We start from the raw sequence: 12,666 nt of genomic DNA on the forward strand, positions 1-12,666 counted from the left end.
TTGAAGCCAACTCAGCCTGGTTTTACTGCTGCTGATAAACCATTAGGAATGATTTGTTCCTCTTGGCATTTTTACCGCACTCCCAGGTGGTGAATCTTCCTTCTATTGACAAAAGGGTTGCCCGTGTATTATTCGTGTAATCCTTGTAATACCATGTAAACCTGTAATCTGGCAAATACTGCAAAAACAAACTCCTTCCAAGACCAGAGCTGAGGGATCAATCCAAACTGTTACATGGTATCACCGGTGGTATTCATGAGCACAATTCCCTGACGCCACAACCAGAACACACCACACGTCACTTCGAGTGGAACAAATGTGCGCTGGCCTCGCAGCCATGAAGTGCTGTTACACGTCTCTCCCACTTCATTCCTGTCTCTCTCGGTCTTCTCCAACCCTCCTGTCTGGTAACCTAGAATCTGAAATATTTATCTGCCCTGGCAGGAATGATGACAGCGTGCGTTTGTATATCATCGGCAGCCGAAGGGCCGCTCGAAGGGGCATAATCCTCCATTAACACGCGTGCAATTTTATTTGGAGCAGCTTCTTTGTCATATTTTAACTACATTCTTGTACCAAGCCCAACGGAGCGCTGGGGGATTTATGAGATGGCAATGAGCAGCCTGGCTGACCGTGCACGAGTATTTAAGTGTGACATGGTGTAAGGATATAAATTGTATTCCTCTACCTGCTGCTTTTTGTAATGAAGTGCTGGTTTCAGGTTCCCTGGGTAAAGATTTAACATGTTTACAATCAATAGATGCTGTCTGAATGAATTTCTTACCTTATAAAGCAAAGTTGGCCCGCCATCTGTTCAGACACTTTTTTCCAATGCAAACTTTATTCACTTTAACAGCTTGGCAAAGTCGTAGCGCCGCGCTGCAGACTTACTTTGCTCGATTACTTTCCTAGTTTTTTACTGCTCGCTCACCAAATGTTGAGCATCAACATAAACTATGCAGATGTGTCCGTAAGCCTTTATTACACCTACATACTCACAGTGTGTCCTTGTGCACGGGCTGAGGAAGCACTGTCTCATGGTGACCGAGTAGTTCAGATTCAGGCAACTTGCCAAAATAGATGCAAACTCTCCTTGCGACTACAAATGTGGCTTCCTGATTGAAAGCTTTACTGCACTGCCATAAACAGCTGATTAACCATTAAACTGACTGACAGATCGATGAAATGTTGTGTTAGTCTATCAGTTAGTTCAGTAACAAAAAATTGATTGGCAACTATTTGGATAGTTTGAATCTATTTTTTATGCACAAACATCATCAGTTTCAGCCCAGATCCGCGATGGTGAGGTCCCACCGACATACACAAGAAGTGAGTCAGTCTCAGCTGTTAATTATGATGTCTCACCATGTTTTTACGTCATCAAATAACTAACTAAGACGAGGAACTACCTTTATAATTTGCCCCATACCCTATTCAATAACATGGAGGATGTGGGTTTCATAACCTACACTGCAGCCAGCCACTGGGAGGCGATCCACATGTTTTGGCTTCACTTTTGGGGAGCTTTCATGTTTTCCATCTTCAATGGAATAACCATTGGTTGCAGCTCTTAACCGAGGCATTTTCCAACCGATATTTATCTGTCCCTGTCACAGAAGACATAGAAATGCATAATTTCACTCAAAACTGTCATCTATCTGCTGCTGAGCTGCCCAGCCCAGATGCCATTTCTATAATTCATCCTGCAGGGCCCTGAGCTATTCCTAAACCAAGTAGGATATATAATCCCTCTAGTGTACTCTAGGTTTACCCTGGGGCCTTCTCCCAAGTGGACATAACTGGAATACCTCCACAGGGTGGCATCCAGCAGGAACCACAACCAATTAGATAACATTACCTCAGCTGGCTCTACTCTGTCTGTATGTCTGAGCTCTTTACCCTGACCCCAAGGCTGAGCCATCCAGAGAGGGAAACTCATTTTGGATGCTCGCATCCGTGAGCATTGGAAAAACTGGTAAATCTAAAAGGTATTTTCATTGGTATTTTCTCATTTTTAAACAAACTAAAAGCCATTTTGAAATGTGCTATAATAATATCAGATTTCTCCATATTTTGGCTCTGATGTATTTGAACGCTATAAGTTTCACTCTTAGGTCGAGTTAGACAAACCACTCTGAAGGTTACAAGTATGAGTTTCTGCCATGTACTGACTCACAAAAGGGGCCAGAATTGGAATAACCACACACATAAGTAAGAGTCTCTATACATCAAGTTTAATTTCTGTAGAAGGATGACATGCATGGTAGTGGAGAAGTACGTCAAGTACAATTTCAGTGCATTGAAGCCTCATCACTATGTACTGGGTGATTTTAGACTCACTTCTGTGGCCCATGTGGCATAAGGCTTTCACATCGCATAGCACCGCTAAAGCAGAAATCCAGACCACAGCGTGCTGCCAGCCGAGCCAAAGAAAATTGTATTGTTTTCCAATCAATGCTTGTAGGTTTATGAGTGCTACCAGCCACAGAGACATTGCTCATAAAGAGGAGCCAGACCGCTGGAGCAGCCAGCGGAGGATTCCACACCACAGGAGAGGAGAAGAGTGGGGAGAGATGGGGAGAGAGGAGGACAGGAGAGAGAGATAAAATAGGAGCATCTGTGCAAAAATCTAAATCGTGTCTACTTCACAGACCAACTCGGTTCCCACATTTGAATGAACCTGTTCTGTAAACAACCTGTTGCTTCTCCGAGCTCTGAAAGCTTTCTGAGAAAATGCCACATAATCATATAGAAGCATCAAAATGCTGAGGCTTTCACATTGAATGTGCAGTTCTCATCATAGCCCTCACCTGTCCTCGTGGCCTTGACCCGTACCTGTGTGTTTTGCCTCCATGTGGCCACCCAGCTTTGAGGTGTAGAGTGTCAAACACAACACCTGTGGCTCTGGGACTGAACGTCTTCATAAACAGAGACACTTTGTGAATCTCAGGTCTCCTCTTCCAGCCAGTTAACATGTACAGTCTTGTGTGCCAGCGTGCACACACGTTCTATACACCACTTGTCACATGTAAAACATGTAAAACGTTCCATCACAGGAAGTTGTTGCATGTTGAGGCCCCTTCACTCGGCTCAGTTTCAAATTTCTGTCTCAGAGCCCTTTGACGTATGCAGGAAAATAATCACATCAACAGTATGTGTGCACAGCATTTAGTGCAAATCTGAAATACTTGCACAACCATGTATTTTAAAGATGTTGTGATTGCATGCAGATACAATGATGGTAATTTTGCAATGGCACGTCTGGTGTGTAGAGGTTTTAATGCAAAATAGTTTGGAAGTCATATAAATAAGTTCCCCACACACTCACTGACACATTAAGTCGTGCAAGCCCCCAACCCGTATCAGAGCCCGTCCACGTCATTAGGATTAATTTATGGCCAATGCACGGAGTACTCACAAGATAGTTATTCTGCCTGTCGAGGAACACGGAGTCTCCCATGGTCCAGAAGAAGTATCCACATATAGTTAAACAAAAATTAGATGCAGCAAATGATATCCTGTCCTCAGAAAAGAAAAATAAGTCCAAAAAAGTGTGCGTCTGTGCGCGTCGGGAACCGAGCGTAAAAGGTCTCCTTGCGTCCTCCTCCTTCTTTTACAATAAGACAAAAACAGAGATTTAAGTTTAGTTTGCTTCTACCAGGGAGAGTTTGAGCTTTAGAGCTGATGTCCGCGCACCAGTCACAAGCGCGCGTCAGACAACCCACCCGTGCCAGAGAGGACACCGTGGTGCGTAAATGTGCAACGGATCCATACTGCGCGCTCCTCGCACTCCGCGGAAGACAGATGCTGGAGCAAAGCGAGGGGAGGCTGAGAGACCCCCATCAAGCCGGCGGCAGAATGACACCACGCTTCCGATGTGGATTTTCTAAATAAGATAAGAGACTTGGAGGGCAGGTTGCATTTACACAGAATTGAAACAAAGCAAAGTGGAAGCTGCCGTTACCGGAGAAATACTAGAGCAAACGTGTTTTATTAGTCGATTGATGCAAATGAATAATGCTGCCTGATGAGAAATTAAATAAGAAACATAAATATGTCTGACAGTCTGATAGACCCTTAGAAATACATTAACACTGTATCTATTCATGTGCATTATAATAACCCGATTGCACTACATGTGTTTCGCCTTCATTTATGAAGTGAATCACGAATCACTACTTAAAACCCATGAGACCTGGCCTGTTTGTCCTATCCAGCACTATGAACCACATCCTTCTCTTTACACCACAGCTTAATTTAGCTGTAGGATTTTTTCTTTATTTTTACTGCTTTTATTTTGAAGGCAGTGCCCTGTACTTCCTGTCTTATTTTCTGTCTCATCTGGGCGATTGACACTGAACAAACGGAGGCAAAGAAGGGGGCGGGGCCCTGTAGGAGGAGGAGGAGGAGGAGGAGGAGGAGGAGGAGGAGGACTGGCAGTGGAAGACGCTTTTTGATTATCAACAGCAGGGCTACTCAAATGTTTTCATGTCACTGACCTAAAGCTGCACAGTTGATAAGATTTGACTGAGGAAAGCCCATATAGGGAGGTTTTAGGTTTTTAGACACTTAATTGTGCAGAACTTTAATGTTTCCTGCTGCAGGTGAGACCGCGTGGAGAGTGACAAATGTGTGTTATTCTGCCGGGGATAACTTTAAAGTGAATACCTCCTTCCCTTTCATTCCGGAGTGATTCCCGAGAAAAAAAACTGAAGTTGTTTGTTCTGCCATTCTCACTTGAAATATCCAGAAATGCCACAAACTGTTTGAAAAGATGGTCAAAGCGTCTCCAGTTTCTCACACTATCTAGAAACGAAGCCAAAATATCCAGCGTTCGAGCGCTGACATCTTGCACATTTTGATTCAGAGTCTGTGCAGCAGGAGCAAAGTCACATGGGCGGAAAATTTGTAGTTAATCGTACATCAGTGTGATAAGAAATACCAAAAATGACACAAACCATATTATAGAAAAATGTATTCGACTTTTTAGTTTAGCTCATGCCCCATCCACTCTATGAAAAAGGCCCAGTAGTCAATCCTGTTTGTCTCAGCCTCCTGAAAGTCATGTTGGAGATATAAAGCTGTTTGCTGTAGGCCTATAATTACTGTAGCAAATAAATCACAGCAGCAGGAACCTACAGGACAAACAGCAGAATGTGATCAATTGCCTCATTTGTAAAAAACAGTGGCAATTCTGATTTACGAGCGTCACCCTTTTTCAAATATGTGTTCATGAGTGGCCGTGAAAGGCCACTCATGAACACATATTTGAGGATCCTCAACAGGGGGAGGGCTTGTGTGGGTTTGTGTAATACCAGTATTGGGCAATCTGTGTCAAAAGACTCGGCTTGCATCTGACCACATAAAAATCCAGAAGTATGCAGAACAAATGGAGCACAACCCACTTTTTATCAAGGACACAGTGGCCGGAGAACATGAGCTGCAAACAAACACACACACACACACACACGGCCACACACACATGGCCACACACACACACACACACGGTGTGAGTTAATGAAAACCTTTTGTTTTGCGCTGCATTAGTGGGTTTATTGAGAAAGACACAAAGCAATAACATTTTCCCTTATTTTACAGGCAGCGCATGTGTGAATGTGCGCGAGCGCATTAGTGAAAGATAGTGAATTCCACGCTGCTTATCAGATGGTGGCGTAACCATTTAAAGAATGCTGGAGCGTTGAGGGGAACACTTAAATCTTAAATCTGGTGATAGCAGATAAACTCCTGAAGAAAGAGAGAGTCGCAGAAACCACACGCTGTATTGTTCCGGGCTGTGTATCTCTCACAGTCATCATGCAACCCCAGAGACGTTGTTTTGCATGCGACAGGAAACCTGTTCTTGCAGAGAATTGCTCTTGAGAGGCTGGTTTCAGATCAGATCTTGTCGAGGATGAATGGATTGAATGGTGCCGTGGCTGCAGGTGATGTTGTGTTCAGGTTCTTCCACTGTATCCGTCGGCTTGTCCAGAGGAGTCTATCCCAGCATGCATAGCACAGGTAGACGCTCACATTTGTGTCTGCAGACAAGTCACCTGAGGTGTGTTTGGAATGGGGAGGAACCATGAACACAGGAGGAACGGGTGAAGGCAGGGAGTCATTTTGGTTGACGCAAAACAAAAGATGGACACATTTATTATTAGTCATAAACTTATGGGTGAAAATTATTTATAGCTGGGAGGAAATGAAGAACAAAAATGATAAATAATTCACAATATTTCTTCAGGGTTAAAGGTATCAACAAACCATGAGCATTATATCTAATCTAAGATGAAGCCAATACATCCTGACCTGGTGGCTGGCTGCAGCAAAGGTCATGAACCCCACTTCCTGCAAGTTAACTCCTTTCACATGTATCAAACTAAACACTCAAAAGTACACATTAAACAAAAAATGGTTTCTGTTATTTTAGGTGATGTTTGTTAAAGTGCTTGTTTTTCTGGTAAGTTTGGTTTGAATTTGTGAAACATCATGATTGATCCTGACAGCACAACAATTAGACCAGACAGTCGTAAAACTTGGACTTGTTAAAGTGAGATACATTTTGATGCAGACTGTATATAAGGAGTAGAAAGAGGTAAATACTGGTGTAAGCATTTTTCCCCTCTTAAAATTGATGTTGAAGTTCAGTGGTAAGGTTGGGAGCTGTGGTTTATGGTCCTGTAGGAGGAGCCCATTGTCTCCTAAAATGGTGTTTCACTGGTCCCACTGTGATCACGGCTCTCTCTCTCTCTCCCTCTCACACACACACACACACACACACACACACACACACACACACAGTGCACAGAGCCTGTGGGAGAGGGAGGGAAGGCTGGAGGAGACGGTGTCCAAGACAAGAGAAGGGAGGAGAGGAGGAAAATGGGCAGGCGATAACGTATGGATGTGCAGTTCTACATGCGTGTTGCATTTGGCAGGAATCGGCTTCTTCTGCATATTAGAACATAATAAATTTGTCTGAAAAGGAAAGCATGAAACTCCACGTCCCCTCAACTTGGCCATCACTTCTCATATCGTCTTGAAACTGTTAAAGTGAGGCCGTGTATGGCGATATATCGATTTCAAAGCGTGCTCGGGATTTTCCACTGTTGACTTTGGAATGGCCTGTTTGTGTTAATAAGTCAAACATCAGCTATTATGTGTCAATCTATAGAAGGCGCCGCTCGGAGTGTGCGCACAATAAGTTTTTACAGTTTTTGCAGCATTTGAAATCTGCAATTATCTTTTAATTGGCCTCTAATGCAACTAATCTCAAATAAGAAATGTACTCGCTGCTTAATCACCCTCTACAAAATGCATGTCTTGAGATTTCTAAAAATCATTTTACAGGGAACATGTGAGGCCAGCCTATAATGCCGCTGCTATATGGTGAACATGTACTGCCAAATGCTAATGTTTACATCATTCAGGGGGAGGTGCAATACCCTCCCTCTAAAGTCTCAAATGCCTGAGTTGTGAAATCACTCCGCCGAGTGGAAACTATTCTGTTAAAGTGCTTTAGGACGATCCAGTAAACGACACAGAGGAATCCTGTGAGGCCTCCGATGTGTTTAACAAACACTTTTGTTTTGGAGGGACTGAAATCCAAGTATTTGCATGTGTTGCACCACAAACTCATTCTCAGGGGACGCTGGGTGCAAGCTGTGGGCAGAAGGTCAAGAATCATACTTCATCCTAGATCATAGACCGTCATGACAGTGTGCAAAATAGTGTACGCCTGCTGGAATTTTCTGTATTATTTTGTTAATATTATTATTTTCACAAAAGTCCGATATATGTGGTGGACTGATGCGTGCAGCAATGGTGCAGCTTGTTTGAATTTAGTTATATTTCATTGTGAAGCTGCACTGCGGGTGTGGTTCAAAGCATGTCAGTTACAGTCAATTACAAAATCTTTTGCAACCTAACTGCCGCCACGATTATTTGCTCAATACACAGCTGTTTGCATGCCGGACTATTCTTCATACCTGATCACACAAGGGTAACAAAAATACACTTGCAGCAATGAAAGTGCAATGAAATCAGCACAATAAGGGGATTCACTCACAGGGAAAGTAACTCCTAGATTGCTAAGTGAGTATGGCAGCTTGCTATAACCTAGATTATTCAGAGATCTTTAGTTGTTTTCACCATCTTCCTGCTTAAAAGCATGTTTTTTTACTTTAGAAAATAAGATTTACATTGGTATATTCAGGATGGGGTTAGGATCTGATGATAAGTCACAGAAAACTGATCAAATTTGTAAGAAGTTTGCAAAAAAAAGATCAAATCTGAGCCGGTAGCTCACCCCGCAGCCGTTTGGTTCTGACCCAGCCCTTTGCTGAAGTCTTCACCGCTCTGTCTCCCTATTTTAGACGTAGGCTCCAATCAATAAAAGCAAAATGCCCCCCAAAAATACCACCAAAAAAAACTGGCTTATAAATAAAATAGCAATAATATGTGACAACGGTACAGCTGATAAAAAACAAAAGGGCACAAAACGATGGAGTTTGTTCACAACAGCCTTGTGCTCATTAGCTGGTGGTCTTTGCGGTTTTATCCGTCTTTCTTTCGGGCATCGAACTTTGACCTCGATTTCACAAGACGGAGCCGAGAACGAGTGTGAGAGACGGAGAAAACGAGAGAGAGAGAGGGGGTGTGTGTGTGTGGGGGGGCGATGCTAAAAAACTGGGCACACATAAACGAATTTACAGCAGGAGCAGTACAAAGCAGCTCTGGGGGATGACCTCACAACTGGGGAATGTGTGTGTGAGTGTAAGAGAGAGAGAGAGAGAGAGAGAGACAGTGCTTCTCCACCAATATGGGCTCACTCCTTCACTTGGGAGGTAAATAAAAGTCACACACCAACAAACATGATTAACTGATGCCGCCTTGTCTCGGTCTCGCTCCAGAGGGTCCCGCAGAAAAGATGTTTTTAGCAGAACTGACACACACTCTCTCTCACACACACACACAAAGTGATGACAGCGTGGGCCTGGATTCAATCTGGATGCCTCCATCAACGGGCCAACCCACTTGTCCTAAATCTCCCGAATCTCCGTCCCCCATCCTGAGGGCCAATAGACGTGGAGGCGAGAGGAGAGGGGGCAGGTGGGGATGCACGTAAAGAATTCTTGGTGCAAATCCAGCATGGCTATACAGCTTCCATCCCCATATCACCTCCTTTAGAGCAGACTTAAAGCAACTGACAGAGCAGAACAGTGGAAAAACTTCAGCCAAGACCTGTGTAATATATCAACGTAGAGAGGTGCACTTTACAGTTGCGTGGATTGCATATGGAATATTTGATTATGAGGGCGTTACGATGATTGTATTGTGTAATTCATTCCAACCCTTGCAGGAATCAGAGCTGCATCATTAATGGAGGAAGCAATTAGGAAAAACCTTGATTGGAAAATGCATATTTGTAGTAATCATCAGAAAAAACGTTAAAAAGTAAGATAAAAATCCTGGATTCTCCCATTTATCAAGGTCTGCCACAAAGTGACATGGATCTTTCCCTCGGCCGTGCCACACGCCTTCACAAAACTCCGAGGAAATTGGTTGAGTAGCTTTGGCGTAATCCTGCTCAATAACAAACAGACAAACAAACGTAAGCCACAGTTTCAAATGCTGATCCCAACTGGCTGGCATGAATGCATCATTTTTCATGCAGACGTGTATAAAACAAATAAAGATTTAGTTTTGTTGTTCCAAACAATTACAGCCGCTAAATGTTCTTGATCTTGTACCAGTTTAACCATTGCTCCATTAAAGCATCTGGTAAATAGCTACTAAATAAACTATCACATGAATAACAGCCTCTAATGTATTGATTATAAGTGCAGCATTTCAAATTGAGGGTTGGCATTCCCTCTGGATTACAGCAGCAGATGTAAATACATTTCCATTCACGTCTGATTTCAGTCACTGTGTCTGAAAAACACATTTTCTTCAGTGCGTCAGTAAAAATAATCAGATTTTGAACAGGTGCTAACATTTCCTGTTCACAAGAGAAATGGAATCCAGTACTAGTGTGTGTTTCTCAAGGTTTCAGCGTGTGTGTGTGTGTGTGTGTGTGTGTGTGTGTGTGTGTGTGTGTGTGTGTGTGTGTGTGTGTGTGTGTGTGTGTGTGTGTGTGTGTGTGTGTGAGATCATGCCTCACCGGGCCTGTGGGTTTTCATCACCTGACCTGCAGTGACATCATCTCCAACCGGGGAAGAAAAGGAGTCGGCTCTTTCCACACATCCCAGTATATGTTTACCTCTGTCTGGTCTCGTCTGTCCGTCTCTGCACTCATGTAAATATCTGCGGATTTGACCTTCCACCCTTCCACCCATCTATCCATCTCTCTGCCAGCTGCTCTGTCAGCTTGTTTGCCTCACTGGTTGACAGGCAGCTTTTTCCCATGTGACTCCACCGGCGCTGTCGGGTCGCCGTTTGCCATTATGTCGGGTTCTTTGCGTCACATTTATGGGTGTTTGTGTTTAGATGGCTCAGCGTGTGGCAGCCGCTGAAGGAACATGTGTAAGTGCAATTTCCAACATGTTGTCATTTGACTTGTGTTTTCCAAATAGGGCCACCTAGTGCAGCTAAACATTTAAAATCCTAAACCATGAAAAACTAGACGACCAGTATTTCTTACTTTAGGTAATTAAATGTGAATTTTGCAACGTCGGTTCTTCACATTTTGGTTTGCTGTTACAGAAAAATCATTATCTCTGCCAAGGTGGTTATGTTTTCACCCCTGTCCGTTAGTTGGTTGGTTGTCAGCAGGATTATACAAAATCTACTCAACAGATCTCCACAAAACCTGGAATAAAGATGACAGATCCAGGATTTTTTCACTTTCTCTAACATTTTAAATAGATAGACATATGAGGCAATTATTTAATTAATAATACAACTTTTGTGGATATTGTATCCATAAGTGTTGAATGTGACGTGGTCTTTATAGTTTTTGGTTTTTGAAATGGATGCGAAGACAGATGGCAGCACTCATGTGCACAAGAACCTGTTGGGTCCTCAAGTGATCTTGTTGTCCGTGCTAAAAAGGCTGTTTCACACACACCTTGTCTTTCAGCTCCAGCTCCTCCAACTCAATGCGCACACACACACACACACACACAGTCCTCCACCGCCCACGCCACCTTAATGTTTTCTGCCACAGCAGTTGCCATGGTGTCTCAGCTTGCCAGCTGTGCCGGACAGCACAATAACAAGGGACGTGTGTGTTTCTCTGATACTGTGTGTGTGCATGTGTTTGTATATCCACGTGTCAGCATTTAACAAGATATGCTAATGCAGTTTAATAGTCCATCGTAAACCCAGTAGTGTGAGATCACCCCTCAGCAACCATCATGTGTGTATTTCACGTTCAGTCACGCGAACGCTGCTCTGAAATGTCGATTTGAGTCATGTCCTTCAGAATTATTTTCACATCAAGCCAAACTGTTGAGAAATCGTAGCAGTCATTTTTTCATGATGTGTGATACATTTTCTGGTGGCAGAAAACAAAAAAGAAGGAAATAGCCTTTACTTGTTTCCATAGCACCAGAGCAAATGCGTGTGTATCGTTATGGGAAACAGGGAGAGTGACGTGACTCACATGAACTGAGATTTGGGGTAAAAAGCCACACAAGTGTCTGGGGATCTTTTCTTAAAACGATCAAACTCCATATCTGATTAATGACGTGAGGCTTGACATGTTCTACCAAGACAACAGCCCACAAATAAACTGATGTGGGGGATGAATTGAGTGCAAAATCCATTGAGTATGTGACCCCATAACAAAGTGAAACATATTATTTCTCTCTCCCGCAAACTCAAAAATATGGAGGCATTCCTCCGGATTCAGCCAATTTCCTTTAATGGAAAGTGGCAGCACTTAAAACACCAGCTCCACGGCTGCTATAGTACGTCAAGTTATCAACACTTTGAAAAGCAACAACACAAACCCCCTCTTTCCACTTTGTCCTCTCTCCTTTTGTCACCGGCACAGTTCTGCCTGACGTAGAAGACCAACTCCTGAGCAAACTAAAGGAGCAGCCGTTGAAGAGTCTCTCTGTAGTGAGCGAATCTCCAGAGACGCCCGAGTGGAGGCTTTGGAACAGCTTGAATAATAGAATCAAAATGTCCACTGAGTGATGTGACCCGAGCGTGTTGCCTCAACCTCCGAAAGAATAGCATCTCTCTCTGCACGTTCATCCAAACACTTTCTGCCCGTGTGTGTATTTGCACACAGGCTTTTGTGTGTACGACTCTGCCATCATGGACGTCCAAGGCATTCATGACCAGTCTAGCATATTTCAAAGTCTCAGTCTCTGCTTTGTGTTTGGCTCTGAGACTGAGGTTAAACTAGACTTATCTTTTGGTTTTAAATATTCCAAGTCTAAGATGTTGACCGAGGCTGATTAACAGTTGGGAAACGGGGGCAAATGTCCTCAGTGGGGCACAGTGGCCCCAAAAGGTCAAGGTTCACTATGTCAATTGTTTTATACCTTCACCAAGAAGGTTAAGTGTTACCCCTGTCCTTTGGTTGTTTGGTTGGTTTGTTTGTGTCTTGGTTGGTTGGTTGGTTGGTTGGTTGGTTTGTGTCTTGGTTGGTTGGTTGGTTGGAACCAAGAAAGAAACCCATTCCGGCACATACAGATTCAGTGTAATCATATT

The 12,666-nt window shown here is 43.4% G+C and overlaps 1 protein-coding gene across 2 annotated transcripts in view; it reads right to left on the reverse strand.

The window, feature by feature from the left end:
• Positions 1-12,666, reverse strand: part of LOC117776800 (rho GTPase-activating protein 6-like) — a 63,013-nt gene that overhangs the window by 31,545 nt on the left and 18,802 nt on the right. Inside the window, exon 1 of one of the 2 annotated variants that reach the window (XM_034611123.1) lies at positions 3,419-3,814. The exons of the other annotated variant lie outside the window; for it this stretch is intronic. Coding sequence (XP_034467014.1) covers positions 3,419-3,460 — 42 coding nt within the window. The 5' untranslated portion in view covers positions 3,461-3,814. Of the gene's footprint in view, positions 1-3,418; positions 3,815-12,666 lie in introns of those variants that run through there. 2 annotated transcript variants of the gene reach the window in all.

This window comes from Hippoglossus hippoglossus, chromosome 2 (assembly GCF_009819705.1).
Source record: "Hippoglossus hippoglossus isolate fHipHip1 chromosome 2, fHipHip1.pri, whole genome shotgun sequence".
Lineage (NCBI taxonomy): Eukaryota > Metazoa > Chordata > Actinopteri > Pleuronectiformes > Pleuronectidae > Hippoglossus > Hippoglossus hippoglossus.